At 34.2% G+C, this 18,782-nt stretch overlaps 1 protein-coding gene across 2 annotated transcripts; it reads left to right on the top strand.

Moving 5' to 3' along the window:
• The first annotated feature begins 385 nt into the window (after window positions 1–385).
• LOC138323043 (serine/threonine-protein kinase LMTK2-like) lies at window positions 386–18,368 on the top strand. 2 transcript variants are annotated; one of them, XM_069267370.1, is made up of 11 exons: window positions 386–480; window positions 3,264–3,395; window positions 4,940–5,138; window positions 5,472–5,542; window positions 6,180–6,307; window positions 6,688–6,775; window positions 7,057–7,190; window positions 8,610–8,694; window positions 9,014–9,282; window positions 9,647–10,952; window positions 13,137–18,368. In XM_069267370.1, exons 2-11 carry the CDS (start codon window positions 3,291–3,293, stop codon window positions 13,245–13,247), a joined length of 2,496 nt encoding a protein of 831 aa, XP_069123471.1. In that variant the 5' UTR covers window positions 386–480; window positions 3,264–3,290; the 3' UTR covers window positions 13,248–18,368. The 2 variants fall into 2 exon arrangements, with proteins under 2 accessions (XP_069123471.1, XP_069123470.1); XM_069267369.1 differs by having other exon boundaries at window positions 9,647–11,240.
• The last annotated feature ends 414 nt before the right edge of the window (window positions 18,369–18,782 follow it).

The following is an 18,782-nucleotide window of genomic DNA, read 5'->3' as shown; positions in this document are numbered from 1 at the left end:
CAGCAAGAAAACCTATCAAAGATATTAAACAATTTCACTGTAACAAGCAATGTAGAATATCTAGGCATAAATTCTACATGTATGATGAAATGATTAGTTACAAATTAGTGCCGTCAAGGATTTATATGTCTCATATACGTCCTTGGTGCCGTGTTTCGTATTTTTCTATCATTATAATGTACAAGACAATATATAAATTCTTATAAATAAAATAAACGAAATCAACGCTGAATATAAGCTGAAATAAACATGTGTTCCTTTTTTTAAACATTTTTTGTAACGGGGCCGTTCTGACTGGGGCCGTTATTGCAGTGGGGCCGTTCTGACTGGGGCCGTTTTAACAGTGGGGCCGTTTTAACTGGGATTCTATGTAAAAGCCCGAAATGTTCCGAACAGAAAACAAAAATGGCAGACGAAACGAAGAAGAGGGAATGAAGACTGGAATGTGATGACACGCCTCCCTGTAATTCAAGTCGTAGAGTAAGCAAAATCATAATGCGTTTTTCCACCAATTGATCATTTTTTCCCGAATGCAGATATTTTTGAAAATAGTATTCCTGTTCTAACGAAACAAAACAAGCATATGAAATGTCATTGCTGTGATTTGGTCCAGTGACAATCAGTCACGGTGAGCCTTCGGCACAGGTGTTACCTCATAATCCTACTGCTGCCGTGTGGTCAAATCGATTCATCGCTCTGAAGTCAATGTATATGATCGCATGATCGCTTATTGGAGAATTTCATTTTCATATTTTTTTTACAATCGATTTTTGTTCTTCCTGTCAGAATATTGTTTGACAAATGGCTAGCTATAGGGCTAGCCTTCTGCTGTGTAAATAGTCCTGACCCAACAGTTATATCAGAAACATCTATACATATGTATATGTGTTTCTGGTTATACATACTGGGACCCTACCAGTAGCATGATTTAGGAAAAATTTAATTGTTTACATCGCAAGAAACAGTGAAACACATTATTTCCACATAAACAAAACAACACCATCATGAAGTATTCGTCAACAGCTCCAGACATTTGGAAATCTGGATGCACAGTAGAATATGCACACAATCATGACTATTGTTCTGTCATGACTATAGAACAAATAATCATACCCTGCCTCCACTCCGGTTCCCGACAGGGTATGAATTCCACCCCGTTGCCGCTAGTGTTGCAAGCCCCGCTGTGATTCACATGCGCACTTTGAGACTGATAAAAATATATTTTTTGGATAATATCCTTATGTAACTGTATTGTTATGACAACTATGATCAATATTCAATTCACAAACCTTTCGATTATAATGTTTCATCAACTATTAGTGGTAAAATCCAAGGCAAACACAACACATGTATAATTCGATCTGTTCAAATACGCCGCCATGTTTGATTTACCGGAAACCGTGACGAAATGAAACACTCAACAGGTAAAATATGTTTAAACGTTTTTAAAAGCCAACAAACTAAGAATAAACATGATGGGACTGAAAAAATGTAAGTATTATTTAAAATTTAGCGAAAAAGAATTTTTAAAGTTCATGTTTAAAACTTTATGACATTATATTTCTTTCGTAGTGAAAATTTGTAGGTCATTCCATATATGGTACTAATTGCCATATTTGGAGCGCGAGACTTTCTAACGAGAAGCATCATGGCATCAAGTGAGCCGTGTCGGAGATGTGAGCCATTCAAAAGTGCTTTAAAACATAATTTAGACATGGAGGTGGGTAAATAAATAATCAGTTTATCTTTAAAATGTTTGATATTGTTGAATTTAATTACAAAATTACATGACACACGTGAAATGCAACATTTTCAGCGCTGGCTGTTTTGCAACACTACGGTCAATGGGACGGAATCGTAGCTCTGACAACGACCATCTGTCAGAAATCTTCCGTCCGTCGTTCAGAGCTACGTCATTGCAGCTATCACGACTACTGGTTGGGTCCCAGTATAGTACATACATACATACATCGCTCAAGCTTTTCTCTCTACTTCTGACAATTGAATAAGTATTCTATAGACTCTTAGATATGAAAATATCCGAGTCTACTGCAAGATACAAATATGGGACAAGGAAGTAATCGAAACTGTTGGCAAAATATATAGCAATACATAGGATGATACAAATGTAGTACTGCAGATTATGTTTGATAAGATAGGATCTATATTTATATTGCTAGATTGTTTTTGTATATTTTTTAGATATTTGCCTATCAAAATATTATTTGTTTGTCATTTCTCATTTAAATAAATGTGCTTTGAATCAAAGTACATATTTCACATTTTTTATGGAATCTAAAACACTTTTATAATCTATCTAAGGAGACTCTGAGTCCACAGGATGAGTTACAGAAATTCTTAAAAACTCCATTCTGCTTAAGTGTCATTAGTTGAACATGTAATGCTTTAATTGGAGTAACTATATGTATCTTGTGTTTCATGTCAAATGAAATGATACCATTGGTAAGTCTGTGATCATAATGAGTCATGAGTATATAGCAATTTGACCCTCATCCAAATACACAGTGCACTTCTATCCACCAATAAAAAAAACCTATAATGTACAATACATTGCCCAGTACAAACATAAACCAGTGGTCATAAGAATATACAGCACTGAATCACAGCCAAACTGATAAAAATTAATTCCATGTTATAGGGATCCTTATATGTTATCAATTAATTCAACATATGTACAAAACATAGTACAATGTACTTTTTTGTATTACTGAACAAGTAATAGTCTCAAGCTGTGTTTTTCTTGTTTGGCTTAGACTTGAATTGTAACAATTAAAACAAACTGATGTTGCAAGCTGATAGATCACCGTAATTAAGTTCAGTTACAGCAGTATGCTGGTACCCCCATGACTGTACAGACACAATCTTAAGTTATGGTACAATGTTAAATACTGTATTGATTTGTTTTATTATGATATTCTCTAGATCTTGTATGTATACTTGATCAGCTTTTAAACATTGGTGTTATCAAAATAATTATGAAACTGATCGATGTCCAGCTTCAGTTTGTGGAACATATCTGATCTTTTTGAATGACATCCTGATTAATTAAATGTTCTAAAAATAACTTTTTGTTTTTATGATTAGTGTCCGAGTACAGAATAACAAAATTCTGTATTACAGTTGTATTGATTTGTGAATTATGTCCGAAGATAATCATTCACAACCTCACAAGACATATAGCTAATCCATTGATAAAGAGGTTGACAACAGTTTGTATAATTATTCTATCTGCTGTGTTTCAGACATAATGGAGAAACTACAGCAATGAGATGTTGGAAATAGCAGTGATCCTCGGAGCAGGCTTTGCCTTGTGCTCTGTCACACTTGTTTTCGGTTGCTTGTGCCATCTTTTCAAGCGATCAGCCCCGTTCTCAGTAAGTACACTAAAGTCATTTTTAGTTTCAATATTATATAAATTTTGTTGAGACTTCTTATTGTTGATTAAGTCATATGATTGTCGTTAATAAATGGATTTAGGTTGATGAAGTAGATCTGCAATGAGTAGCTCAACAAAGAATTTTTTTATTATAGATTATAACACAGCAGCCAAACTGTTCTCCCAACTGATTTAGAATTACATATATTTTTTTTATCCAAATATACAAATGGGTTCCGTCCGTCCGTCCGTCCGTCCGTCCGTCCGTACGAATGGTTTCCGGAGCATAACTCTAAAACCAGCAGAAATATTTCCACGAAACTTCATACACACATTGGTCTAATGGTCTAGTAGTGCCTTTTGCTATTTTTAGGTTTTCATTGTCTGCATTTTTTCCGTAACCATGGAAACATTGCTGAAAATATCATATTTTGTACAAGGTTCGTTTCCGGAGCATAACTCTAAAACCAGAAGAGATATTTCCACGAAACTTCATAGACATATTGGTCTTATAGTCTAGTAGTGCCTTTTGCTATTTTAAGGTTTTCAGTTTTTGTACTTTTTTCTGTAACCATGGAAACATTGCTGAAATGGCAGATTTTTGTGCAAGAATCGTTTCCGGAGCACACCTCTAAAACCAGCAGAGATATTTCCATGAAACTTCATAGATACATTGTTCTTATGGTCTAGTAGTGCCTTTTGCTATTTTTAGGTTTTCACTTTTCGTGCTTTTTTCTGTAACTATAGAAACATTGCTGAAAATATCATATTTTTGTGCAAGAATCGTTTCCGGAGCACAACTCTAAAACCAGCAGAGATATTTCCATGAAACTTCATAGGCACATTAGTCTTATGGTCTAGTAGTGCCTTTTGCTATTTTAAGGTTTTCACTTTTTGTACTTTTTTCTGTAACCATGGAAACATTGCTGAAAATGTCAGATTTTTGCGTAAGAATCGTTTCCGGAGCACACCTCTAAAACCAGCAGAGATATTTCCATGAAACTTCATAGATACATTGTTCTAATGGTCTAGTAGTGCCTTTTGCTATTTTTAGGTTTTCACTTTTCGTTCTTTTTTCTGTAACTATAGAAACATTGCTGAAAATATCATATTTTTGTAGCAGGTTCATTTCCGGAGCATAACTCTAAAACCAGCAGAGATATTTCCACGAAACTTCATAGACACATTCTTTTTATGGTCAAGTTGTACCTTTTGCTATTTTTAGGTTTTCATTTTTTGCACTTTTTCCGTTACCATGGAAACATTGCTGAAAATATCATGGTAAATGGTAAATGTTACTTTGCAAAACTCCACCCATCTTTGTGTATATAGTCTAATATAAACGACAAGGCTGTATACCTGATTCAACAATTGCAGCCCCGCTCTACTTGAATTATACACCATCTTTCTTTAGCTCAACTTCCTTTTTCCTGGTTTTTTTCATACACATAAGTCTCCACAATCAAACTTACTTCAGCTTTGATATCTCCATTGGCGGGGGATCTGAATGACTATGTCCTTGTTTGTTCTTCTTTTATTTAGTCATTTGAGAATGACGAAGAGGCTGGTCATGACTATTCTATGTCCCCGACCAATGAATCGGGGGACTCTTCCATTGTTTCTAATGTGACCTTTGAACCTTTGCCTGACATCCTCGCTAAAACTGTAGCTGCTACAGCACTCAGGCCACGGATAACTTATGTGGATAAAGATTGGCAGAAGGAGGCAGCACGTCAAATCAGTATGTATACCTTCATCATGCTATTACCCGCAAGGTATTTTAATGAATCTGGACAGATATAACAGATGTTTAAATTGCCTGAATAAGATAAAGTGATTAATTTTATCAGTCACGAATTGATGGTTATAGCACTTTAAATTATTTTGTAACATTTTTTTTATTTGATATATATACATTATATAAGAATATGAAACTTATAGGCAATCCTTTGTTTAAAACTGTTTTAAGGTTGGGATAGGCATTAACTTTATAACACTTGTACTAGAATTTTATGATATGCTCAGAACTGATATTAGTGAAATATTATCATTAATTCTGATATTTGTTTTACAGCTACATACAAACCATTCCAGAGAGTTCAGCTGACATTTATAAAAGAACTTGGACTTGGATGGTTTGGACAAGTAAGTTATACTTGTTGTGTAACAAGTAGATTTCTATCATCAGATGCTAGATTCACTGTTATAATCGCTCTTTATTTTTCGTATTTGATTTAATATTGTACATTTCTCTTTCTATTTATTTTTGACTATATTATACTTTATCAAGAAGTATTACCTAATGTAAGTGTTGTTATCCAAACTTTGTATTGTTTGTATTCATTATGTTAATTGACTATGTGTACATGTCTGATCCATAAACTGAATGACCGACAGGAGGTCATCTTCAATACTCCAGGGGTTACTATTACTGACAGTATATCCACCCCTGGACTATCTGATGGTAAAACTGGAGACTGGATGTACATCAAAGGAATTGTATAGCGTTTGAAGTTGGGCACCCCTATCTCTGTATTCGAAGGAAGTTTCTGCAGGCCTGTGATTGGTCAGTTTTTTTCTCCTGAACTGCCTCCAGTTTTACTATGAGATAATCAAGGGGTGGATATAACATCAGTGATAGTAACCCTTGGAGTACAGAGGATGACAGGAGGTTGACAGGTGTAATTGATATTTATGGAAAAGAAATATGAGGAATTAATTTCGAGATCTCCATTAGACCTTTGTCTCTTTTCATACAATATAGCTTTCTTGTCTATTTCAGGTTTTAGTTGGTGATGCAGAAAGAATTTTGGCGGGATCTAAAAGGAGTCGTGTGATAGTCAAACTTTTAAAGGATGATGCAGCTCTGGCAGATAGACAGCTATTCCTGGAGGAGATGGTACCATTTAGGTAACAATTGAATATCACTCTCTGTAATAACAAAGAGCTTTCAGTAAAATAATTTGTAGATTTTATCTCAATCCTATATCATAGATTTTATCTCATTTTGCACACCTCTGTGTTCCACTGGTGATTTAACCTGTGAAGTGTATAGTAACTTACAGGTAAAACAAAACTGTTACATATGGTAAGTCAATGTATGGCAATGTACAAGTATTTATATCGTGCACATATATTGGTAAAACTAAAGATAACTTTTGAGTTTTGACTAATGAAACATTTCTCTGTTCTCAAACCTTCAGTTTGTTTCGCTTTCTGATAATAATAACATGTAAAATATAACACCTCATTTATTTGAAAAGATGACACCACATTTATTTTTCTAACAGAGAATTGGATCACTGTAACGTAGTCAGCCTCCTTGGTCAGTGTACAGAGACGTATCCATTCATTGTCATCCTGGAGCATGCTCCTCACGTAAGTCTCATATCCCAAAGGTTAGAAGCTGTATCATGTATAACATATTTCATGAAAAAATTAGTTTATTCTGGTTATTCAGCTTCATCTTTGTTTGATTGTATGTAAGTTCATCTTTAGATACAATTTGATCTTATCACAAAACAAATTTGTTGCACTTTTGATTTCTTACATTTGTTGAAAAGGTTTGATTTCTTTCATTTGTTGAAAAGGTTTTGAAAATATTTTTAAAATATTGGTTTGGGAATGATTCATGTACTTGTATGTTATTTCTTTTACAGGGTGACTTGAAGAGCTATCTGAAGCGCCATCGCCATGAGGAAGAAGATTTGGTAAAGAGAGGCGTCTTACTACAGTTTATGTTAGACATGGCTGCTGGTCTGTCCTGTCTACACCAGTACGGCTATATACACCAGTAAGTCGGACTTAGAATGATACTTCTATTGAAAAAACACACTCATATATAATAATGATACGTCTTTAATATCTATCAGTAAGTCTTACACATAGCTCTAACTGAATCTTTAGATGTCTCATAAACATGTCATGTCTACACTGTACTGTAAACCACCAATTTTTTTGCGGGCAAGTAGAAATCACTGCAGATAAGTGCTAGGCATTAGTACAGTAGTAATTTATGACTCTAAATTGGTGCAAAAAAGATAAAAAGACATAAAGACACAAAATTAAGTCACCACAAAATTAAGTTGGTTTACAGTATATAGACAAGAAAGTCTGACTAAGCTTTAACTCGGAGCACTTGGACACTAATTTACATTTTCTGTAAGCCTGATTTACTTGTTAGCTCACCTGGTCCAAAGGACCAAGGTGAGATTATGGGATACCGCAGCTTCCGGCGTTCGGCGTCCGTCAACAATCAACTTCTTCTCAATAACCGCTGGTCAGATTTCAACAAAATTTGACTGGTAGCATCCTTATGGGCTACTAACTAAAAATTGTACAAATGATGGGGCTGACCCCCCAGGGGCCTGAGGGGCGGGACCAAAAGGGATCAATTTGGCTATTTCCATATAAACGACTTCTTCTCTGAAACTAAGCATGAGATAGCACTCAAAATGCATTGGTAGTATCGTTATAGGGGGGATTCAAAATTGTACAAATGATAGGGCCGAGGGGCGGGGTCAAAAGGGGTCAATTTGGCTATTTCCATATAAACAATTTCTTCTCTGAAACCAAGCATGGGATAGCATCCATAATGCAATGGTAGCATCCTTATAGGGTGGGGATTCAAAATTGTACAAATGATGGGGCTGACTCCACGGGGGCATGAGGGGCGGGGTCAAAAGGGGCCAATTTGGCTATTTCCATATAAACGACTTCTTCTCTGAAGCTAAGCGTGCGATTGCACTCATAATGCAATGATAGTATCGTTATAGGGTGGGTATTAAAAATTGTGCAAATGATAGGGCTGACCCCCAGTGCCTTAGACGGCAATAGATGCGGCGTCAAAAAGGTCAATTAGGCTACTATTTTCTTATAAATTACTTCCTCTCTGAACCAATGTATTGGATAGCATATTTGTATGATATCAATAGCATCATTATATGGTTGTGATTCAAAATTAAACTTTCGGAGTCAATTTTGCTAATTTTTCTCTTTGTCAGAGTCTTTGTGATAAATACAAAAAAAAAGCAGGTGAGCGATACAGGCCCTCTGGGCCTCTTGTTGCTTGATCTCAGAATTCAGTTTACACTAAAACAACTCTGGGTACTTTTTCTTCAAGTTCTATCTTCACTAATATGATATTTCTTCCACTAGCTCATTCTAGGGAAAATCTTATAAAATACTTACCTTAGATAAATTCCTTTTACAGTGACTTCTCATGTCGCAACTGCTTGGTGATGGCAAACTTTAAAGTGAAAGTAGGAGACTATGGAATTTCTGAAGACCAACACAGGGTAGGTAGAATGTAGCAAGGACGACACACACAAGGAGCCTACAGGAGAGCAATATATTTCAAAAAGATTTTACAAAGGGAAAAGATATGATCAGGTTCCTGTTGCTCATTAAACATTGGTACTGATGAATAGCTATTTACAACCTGCATTCAAGTAAATTTATATAATTTTTGAGTGTGTACATGTATTATTTTGTCTACTAAAACATTTGAAAGCATTTTCTTTGCATAAAGACAGAATTATCAGAAAATGTTTGTCTTATTCTCATTATGAATTTAAAGCCAAACACAAATTCAAATGAACAAGTATTTACCTACAGGAGGATTATTACGACACTGGTCGAGATCTGCTTCCTGTGCGATGGATGGCGCCAGAGACTCTCGCTCTGAATCAACAGATATGGCAAGTGTCAGAGTTTACCAAGCCCTCTAATGTCTGGTCGTACGGAGTGGCCGTTTGGGAGGTAATAGAGATGGCTAAACTCCCGTACAGCTCTCTGAAGGATGAGGAGGTTCTCCAAAAGGTGGTCATTGACCGTCTGCTCAAACTTCCTACAACTCCTTCACAAGGGCGGACGAAACAGAGAGTGTAAGTCAGATGTACTGGTACTCAAAATATTCGTAGCAATGATTTGAAGAATTTATTGATTAGTGAACTTCAATTGTTAAAAGGAATAAATATTTAAATAAATAAGTTAATATATAGATGTACTTCGACGAATGATTTTGTAATAAGTCCATATTTATTTTTCAAAGATTTATAGTTCTAAAGATATGTGTCCATGTTTAATTAAGGTAAACTGCTAACAGTGATTTCTAATCCAAAAAAATCTTTCAGAATGAGATGTCATTATTGGAAGAATACACAAATGATGATTATAAATTATATTGTATCAAGAAATTATAATTTGTTAGTAACAACCATTATTTACATTTTTCTCAACTTTGTATAGAAATGAAGTGATGCAGTTTTGCTGGATTGTGCCAGAAGAGAGACCTACAATGGAAGATATTAGTGCCTTGATGTCCCAGATAATGCAGGACCGTGAAAAAGAGTTGCATTCAGAGTTTGATTCAAAATGGGAAAGTGCCTCACCTAATGATGCTGGTATTGCTGCTTCAAAAGAACCTGTAGATACAAATCAAGTACCCACTACTAAAGACATTGATAAAGAAAATAGTGTTGTGACTATTGGAAATACTGCTGATGATGACAGTTTCAAAATATCTAAGACTGAAGGAACTGATCTAAATTTCACAGATAATGAGCCATCCATTATCATTGCAGATAAAAGTAATGATGGTGGGACAGTGAAAGAGCCCACTTCTGAACCTCCAAGCTTTCAAACAGAAGAAGATGCAGATAAAGTGATTGTGACAATGCATGAGAAAGCTATGTCTTTGGGTGGTTCTTCATTCCAGCTGACCAGTACCCCTGTTTCCAGAAACATATCATCAGAGTATGTAACAGCAGCTAGTACGAATCTGGGAAGTGAATTTTTCTCTGCAGACACATCACTGGAGAACAGCGAGACCAGAAATTTACAAATTACGCCTACCAAGTTCGGGGAGGATATATTGAGTGAAAGGAACACGGTGATGAATACAGAGATGACTGATGATGAGGACGATACAAATAGCTGTACTAGTGCTAACAGTGTAGAATTTGTTGAACTTAACAGATCTGATGATGAACAGCAGGACAACGCTACGGCCATTAATGGAAGTGAGGCTGATAAATTACGAATGCTAAAGGAGAGCATAGAGGATGCTTTTAGCATGAAATCTAGTATTACATCGGAGCATAGTGACGGTGCTAAGGATGGTGGGGATGGATCTCCACGAGATGAGTATGACATTGCTAGAGAGATCTACATTTCTAAAGGCACCACAATACCGCCTACAGAACACACCTCATCTAGAAATCTGACAACCATTCCCGAGGATGCCGTTCCCATGGATTCGCCCTCAAACAACAGCTTAAAGTTTGTGGAACCTAGTGATGATTCCTTATTCTCCAATGGAGTGCAGGACACTTTCGAATGGGACGATTATATTGGGGATGATTTACAGTTAGTGGGTAAGGTTAAGGATGCTTCTGATTCCCCTCGCCAGACTATGGAGTTTACCGATTGGACACTAGAACAGGACTCCAGCCAGGAGTCTCAGCATTCCAAAACTGGAGGTGGTGATAAAAAGAATGCGTCGTCGTCCTCCAGCAGTAGTATCAGTACGCCATACTCCTCGTCAGACTCGGAGGTAAAACGAGGCAAATTTGGTGGTGTATCATCCAGCTCCAAATATATAAATGATATACTGACTAACAGGGTATCTGCTACTCGTAATCTTACTAACAGTAGGAGTGTATCCACCAAAAACTCATCATTCTATGCTCTATCTCATACCATAGACATAGACTCCTCTGAGCATGCGTCCTCTGACTCTGAATCCTCCACATCCGGCATGCCTTCTGATGCCCCAGCCAGCTACTTTAATGAGGAGTGGGAAATGGACTAGGGCTCATATATATAACTTACCTTCTGCCAGGTACGCTCGGCTCCTCTCTCCTATCAGTACGTGGTCAAATTGGTATCAGTCCGTCACAGTTTACATTGCAATTCAAATATCGGCATTTTTTTTTTTTTCTGAAATGAAGTACTCAAAAGTTCTTTTGAATTGATTCATTTATTACTTTTTGGGGTTGATCATGATAATTGCAGCCAAACTTCCAAAGTCACTCACTACCGAAGTTATGTTACATGTTAACAGAATCACATTCTATAAACCAGTTTTCATTCCTGTACGAATTATTTTTCGCCATCCAAGTAAATTCGCGAAAGTTTATCTCTACAATTTAACATCTTTATTATATTATATTGATAGGAATTCCCACTCAACTTTTAAATCTGTGAATGTAAATCTTCACAACTTGTTTTGAAATAAGAGATCGCGAATTTAGTAGCCGCAAAAGAAAGTTGGTTTACAGTCAATCAACCATTTCTAGTCCTGTCCCACTGGCAGCAATATATATATATATCATAAATAACCAGAGATCTCAGATATTTTAATAAATTATTGATATGATAGAAATCAATTTATTATGTAAAGTAATAAACGCTTAAAGATTGATGGACTGATGTCAAATTTTATCACATTTATATACATATATAACCATTGAAACATTTTAAGACATACAGTTTATATATTATCATAACCAGGAAAATAATACAAGTGTACAGTATTTACCCTCAATATATATAGTCCTCATCAGAGACAATGCATGACACTTTAAGACCACACGTCAGATCGTTTGTTTTTTTCTTACTTTTTTTCTTCTTTTTTTGATTGAGGGTTTCTGATTTGCTTGTGGTGGTGATAATTTTTAATTTCTAAAAATGAAAGAAATTTTGAATCAGCTTTATAATCATGCAACTAGTCTTCCATTACAATTTATTTGCTCAAGACATTTCATGCTATTTTATACATTTGAAGTAGTTAGACAAGGCATGTAACATATGGAATAAAAATGCTTAATATTAACTTATTAGAAAGTGCTGCTAGCTTGTCAAGAGTCGGATTTTGTTATTAGACACACATAAGACTTATAATACTAGTTTTTTTTTCAAATTTTTATTAAAAACCATATTAGTTGCAATTGAAATTATCTAATATCATCAAAACTTATATTATGTAAAACTAAAGTTAGCTGAATTACTTTTTTATTTATTTTTATGTTAACTTTCTTTTTCAAAATATTTTTTGTATATGTATGGCATTACCTAAAATGCCGTTTTCTTATTTAATATTGTTTTGTTAATAGAGGTGGACCTGTGTTTGACTTTCAGGTTGTTTGGCTAATTGGTGTTGTGAAGTAGATTTTTGGCTTTGATTTGTGTTGTGTGTCCTGGTGATTAGAACTAATAATATAAATATGGTGTAATGGTAGAGGAATAAACTTATTGTTATTCCAGATAAATTGGAACTTGAATAATACAGGTAGAAACTCATCCTTACACACATTCTGTATGAAATAAATATTAATGACATCTTGTGTAATACATTAATGTTATTGTGTATCTTATAATATACTTAATCAAAGCCGTCAATAATTTGATTTAAGTACTGACAATTGATGAATGATAATCAACTGACAAGTAAATATAATATATTTATATTTATTAATCCCTCTTATATAATACCATATATTTTCGCTTTGAATGCTAGTTTATCAAGACTTTCAGTCCTTAAATTGCATGAGTTTTAATAGTAGATTAAAGTGGCATGACAAACTCCAATGACCTTCTATACTGAATAAATGTGAATGCACAGTACATATTAAAAGGTAAACTGAGTATATTGGTCAGTGTGTACTAACTGTGAAGATGTTTGATATAAGCATGCCTCAGTATAAACACAGAAGCATATCTGATGATTTATTTCTAGGATTCTGACAGTGAGGACAAGTCGAAGGTGGAGAAGGACTTGGAGGTGACAGTGAAGGATGAAGGAGACACAATGGTTGATACAGTGGCTGACACTGCGGGCCAGCAGTGAGGCAACGGTTAATGTAAACCTAAATATCTCCTTCAAAGACCAGGAAACATGTATTATAACTATAAACATGTATTGTAAGCAGATTATAAGTTGTTTGGATTTAAATAATGATTGATTAATATAGATATATCCAAAAATTCTTTTTGTCTTGTTACAATTAAGGCATTCCACTATGAATTCATCTTTGATACTTCAGGGGTTACTACCATTGTTGTCATATCCACCCCTGGACTATGTCATAGCAAATCTGAGGGCATTACAGGAGGAAAACTTATTAATATAATAACCAGAGACTTTGAGATTAACAGAGAGTGACACTTTACTTCAAAGTTCTACACTCAGAATGTATTGTTATTTGATTCTTTAGATGTACAGTCTACATCAAAGGACCAAACTAGTTGTCTCATCTGTTGCCATAGACATTGCCTTCAGATTGCCATGACAGTCAAGGTATGGATATATTGACAGTAATAGTAACCTGGAATATTGAGGATGCTATTTAGTTATACCATGACAATTGTCAGAAATCAAGATATTTCACATAAATAGATTTTAGATTCAACACATTTTCCTTTCGTCTGTTTGATTAAATACAATTATGGTAGATTCAAAATAATCACAATTAGTTCACATGCATTTTGGTTTTCTATTAAGATCATCTGCTAATATGGTGTTAGCTATTGTCAAATTGTTTGATGGTGTCTTTTAAAGAACAGGTTGTACCAAGATAATTGATAATTGATGTATCACTATCACCTTATTACTGGATTTCTTTTCTTAATTTAAGAAAAAGTCAATGATCATGATTTCGAATGAGATTTATGTAAATACCTATATCCTTACATATCTCAGGTTTCGCCTCTTTTGCAAGAAAAAATATCCAGTTCTTTTCGAAATCTAAAAATTTTGAAATGATATACAAATGTACATTAAATTAATATTTTATAATAATCACATGTTGACATCTATTTCAAGGATTTAATGCTACCTGCATGTTAAACTAGCCCTTTATGTGTTACCTGATTGTTACCTTCCATTAATTTAACAGATGAATTGTGAAGTTGTGTTCAGTTTTGAATGTTCGTCGGTGCTACAGCTAGTTGTGTTTACCCCGTAACCATGGTTTTGTTATCTGTTAGACCAGGGCAGCCTAATGCATGTATATTGTACACGTAACACATTTTAACGCCAAAGTGATGCACTGTACATGTAATTTGAAGTTTTGTTATAATACCTTGATGTAGACAGGTTGAATGTGTCACCACCCGACGTGAACACAAGTTTGTTATACGTTATAATGTACTTCATATATCAAGGGATGGTTTGTAGTGTTGAAGGTTTCTTGTATTTCTTTTTTAATCCACATAGCTTAAGTACATCATTTATATGTTTGTGTATCATTTTGATGTCAACTTTGAAATTTAACATTTATACAATAAAAAATATTATTTATGTAAATATTTAGGAAAAGAGAAAGTGTAAAACCATACTTAGAAAATTTGTCTACATTCCACATGCTAACTTATGTCATTAAATATAATTAAGAATTTTTTGAGACTTTTGAGAATTTACAATATATGCATTCAAACTAAACTGAGGAATAACTATCATTATTTTTATACCCTGATTAACTTTTATTTAACAAACTTGTGTATTGGAATTTTAGGATAGAATTTCAAATAATTTATTATAATTTAACACTGACGATTCATCTAATGTCTGTATTAAATACTCCTATCAGAAGTTAATTGCAAGTATTTACATTAACAATCAAATCTTGTTAAAAATCCAGTTCCTTCTGTAATTATACTGTTGGGAACCATAATTAGTATTACATAGTTATAATCTTAGATGCTTGACCTTTAGGAATAGATTGTAGACTTGAGATAGTATGGTTCTTTATTTGCTAGTTAAATCATGAATAATCCCATGAATATTTTGTAGTTTATGATTAAGGTCCTTAAATCAGCTGATCTGAAATGGAAATGTGTATCATATACTGTGTGTATACTGTAAACAAAAAAAAGATTTTCTTCTATGAAAACAGAATGAACATTGAAAGGTAATATCCTCATCTGTGGTTGATTTTGAGGCTGTAGAAGATATGACATTGCATTAATTCTTTCAGCTGATGTGTACTCAGTCTATTTAATACAGACCTGTTTGTTATGGTACATACAGACAGTTAAGACTACATCTATTTTAGTAAAGGACGAGAAGGAATGATCTAACAATCAGAACCTACTCTCAGGGGGAGATAACTCTACATAGGAAAATGATCCATTACTGAGTAGAGGTTAGATTTTGAAAATAGGTAATATTCTTTTTAATATATAGTATACAGAGTAGTCCTTTTAAGAGTGCTGCTAAATACCCTTGCTACTGAACTTTAATTCTGGGCAGGAGTTAGTTTGTAGAAATAGACTCATCATATTACATCAAATCAGAAGAATTTTTACCATGAGTAGAAGCCAGTAGGCATCGTAATGGATTTAGATGTGGCATTATTCCTTAATAGGGTTTTATCAGTCTGTCAGTAGAATTAAGATTCTTTTAGTTTTCTACTGATAACCTTGGTAGAAGATTAGGTGGTTTACTAGATTGTGTGGTCAGAATTTGGTTTAAAGGTAGGTATAGCATAAATTAGGTACCAATGTTAGAAGTTAATATTGCATTATTCCTCTCAAAAGAATCTGTACCCTGGATGTATATGTGAGTTATCTGATATACTTAGTAGAAGATTAGGAGATTTACTAGATTTCATGGTCAGAATCAGGTTGTAAAGGTAGGCGTAGCGAAATGCCTTTGTAGAGATCGTCTGGTACCTAGGTCAGAAGTTAGGTCGTCAATATGGCATTGTTTTGTAGAGCACCGCAATTTAGGATGTAGGCATGGCATTAAAGGTTCTTTAGTTCCCTGAGTAAAAGTTAGACTATAAAGGTAGCACTGGACCATGTACCCTTGATTAGAGTTAGAATGTAGATAACTTGGAATTAGTCTTTTGTGTAGATAAGATATTAAACTGGTGCATTAAATTATCATGAGCATAATGGAGTCATAATAATTTAAAATCTAAGGTCAGTTACAATTTTTGACATAGAGTTTTATTTTCATTTTATTAATAATAAAGTATTTGTACCGGTATGTTGCAATTTAATTTTTATTTTGTATGAATTTTAATGTTAAATGAAATTATCATGCTGTAATTAGTTAGAAAACAGAAAAGTTTTTATATCTGTTGTGTTTTAAAACCTCCTGAGTTTTATTATGTTTAAATATTAACTTGGTCTTACAGGCCATAGTAAATGAACAAAATGCATGCTCTATTTGTTTACTTGCTCTTCCACTTATCAGGTTTCATATTTGGAAATGAGTAAAGCATGATGTCTTTAAAATAATTTACATCCTAAATATAGAAAGCAAAACGAACTGTAGTCAACTAAAAGAATACAAGTGTACAATGAACATCATACAGTACATACATTTTCTGACATAATTCACAAATTAACCAAAAAAAAATCTGTATTATTGTTGACATATACAGTTTTTGGTGAGGGCATGATTTTGTATGGCAGTTCTTTGTAATATTCATTTCTCAGTGTTTCAAACAGAAAGCTTACTAGTTCTTTCAAGCCATCTTTATGGCTTACATCCACTAGAGTAGGGCAGGGATACTGCGGGTGATTTGATTGAGATTTTACAACGTTATAATAGTGCTGATATTTGATACCTAAAATTGTTTTATAATTGCTATTTGTAAAAATAGCCACAAGCCTGACTTGATTTGCTTTCTTCTACTTCTAGAATATAACTTACGTTCACTTGATTTGTAACTCTTTTATTTCTCTTCCATACTCTTCCATATATATGCTGGAAGATCTTCTGAGGAGACTAAGAGCAGAAATCGAGTTGAGCTACAGAATTACATGTAATTGAATACAAAAATTAATCTAAGATACACAGAAGTGTTTGAATTGGTCTTAAATAACAAAAATGACATGTAAAGTCAGAAATTTAAGGTCCTTGATTTATGTTGAAATCTTTGTAAAAATAAATGAATGAAGACTATGCTTTTGTATAAGATGTTGGAGACATTGTTGCATGGCAATTTTTTATTGTTTAATGACTCTAGAAACAATTGTCTTCTGTGGTTTTGTGATTTATTTTGTGCAATATTGAACTGCAATGGCTGGATATCTTTATAAGAGCGGATTATTAACGTTATATGTGAGACCCTTAGAGTGCCAGCTCATCTCAAGGCATCCTCGATATTCCAGGGGTTCCGATCACTTATGATCTCCACACCCCTGGACTATCTCATAGTAAACTGAAGGCAACAGAATAGAACAGGTAATTTAGTCATTTGATGTACATCAAAAGAGCACTATAACGGTACACTGTGGTTGACTGTGTGGCTTTGATGTTAGGCGTCTCTCTCTCTGTAGTCTTCAAAGGAAATCTTTGCTAGCCTGTGATTGGTCAAATGTTTTCCGCTGAGCTGCCTTCAATTTCTCTATGAGATTGTCCAGGAGTGTAGAGATCGTAAGTGATCAGAACTCCTAGAGTATCGAGGATGACGATATACATTTAAAGTAAGTTTTGAAATCTTAAACTGTACAGCTTTTTTATCTGGTCATAATGTTATAGGTGGTCATGTTGACCCATTAGTTTTCAGTAAATCTTGTAAATGTGCCTTTGCTTGTAGTCTGGGACCAATACAACTCCACTTAGGTGGGAAATTGTGTACACGTCAGCCATGCTGTTAGAAGCATGGTTGAAGGTTTTCACATGAATATTGTGTAAATTTCTGAAGTAAAAACATGACAATGTTTGCAGCTGTTATTTCTGGTTTCTCCTGTATGCTTGTTCATTACACTGTTATCTGTAGCCATCACTTGAGCTGCTTGTTATGATTCACTATGGATAAATGAATTTGTTTGTACATGTATTGAAAATGTGATGTATTAAATCATATCATGTATTACCTGTCACAATTATCAATATTATACAATATGAAGTCCTTATTTATCCAATCATACATGGAGTTGTTGATTCATCAAAGATATATTACCTTGTTCTAAATATAATGTAAAGCATAATTAAAGGATATTTACAAACATTCATAGGATGTAATGTGATTTTTATTCTAATTTGTGCATTTACTAAAAAACCAACTTTATTTCAGCGCAGATTTAATTTCAAATTTAATTATCTACGGTTATTTTGGCAGAGATTTAGTCAAGTATCTAGACTTCTGGAGTTTCACTTTACCTTATTTGAAAGTTTCGCAGAAATTCTCATCGCCCACGGTATACGTGAAATTTAATCACACAAAAATAAGTTGGTATACAGTACCTAATTTCATTACGCCAGGTCTATGCTATAATCATCTGCTATTTCCAAGGAAGAGGTAGAGATACCAATACACAATCCTGACTGAATATACAGTCAAACCATGTATTGTTTGACTTCAGTCATCTGTGTTCTGAGCTATGATAATTGTATACCGGTAAATGAATGAACAAACTACAAAGG

The sequence above is a fragment of the Argopecten irradians genome, chromosome 5, assembly GCF_041381155.1.
Source record: "Argopecten irradians isolate NY chromosome 5, Ai_NY, whole genome shotgun sequence".
Classification (NCBI taxonomy): domain Eukaryota; kingdom Metazoa; phylum Mollusca; class Bivalvia; order Pectinida; family Pectinidae; genus Argopecten; species Argopecten irradians.
The sequence above is the reverse complement of the archived record's forward strand: the minus strand, read 5'-3'. Positions and strand labels throughout refer to the sequence as shown.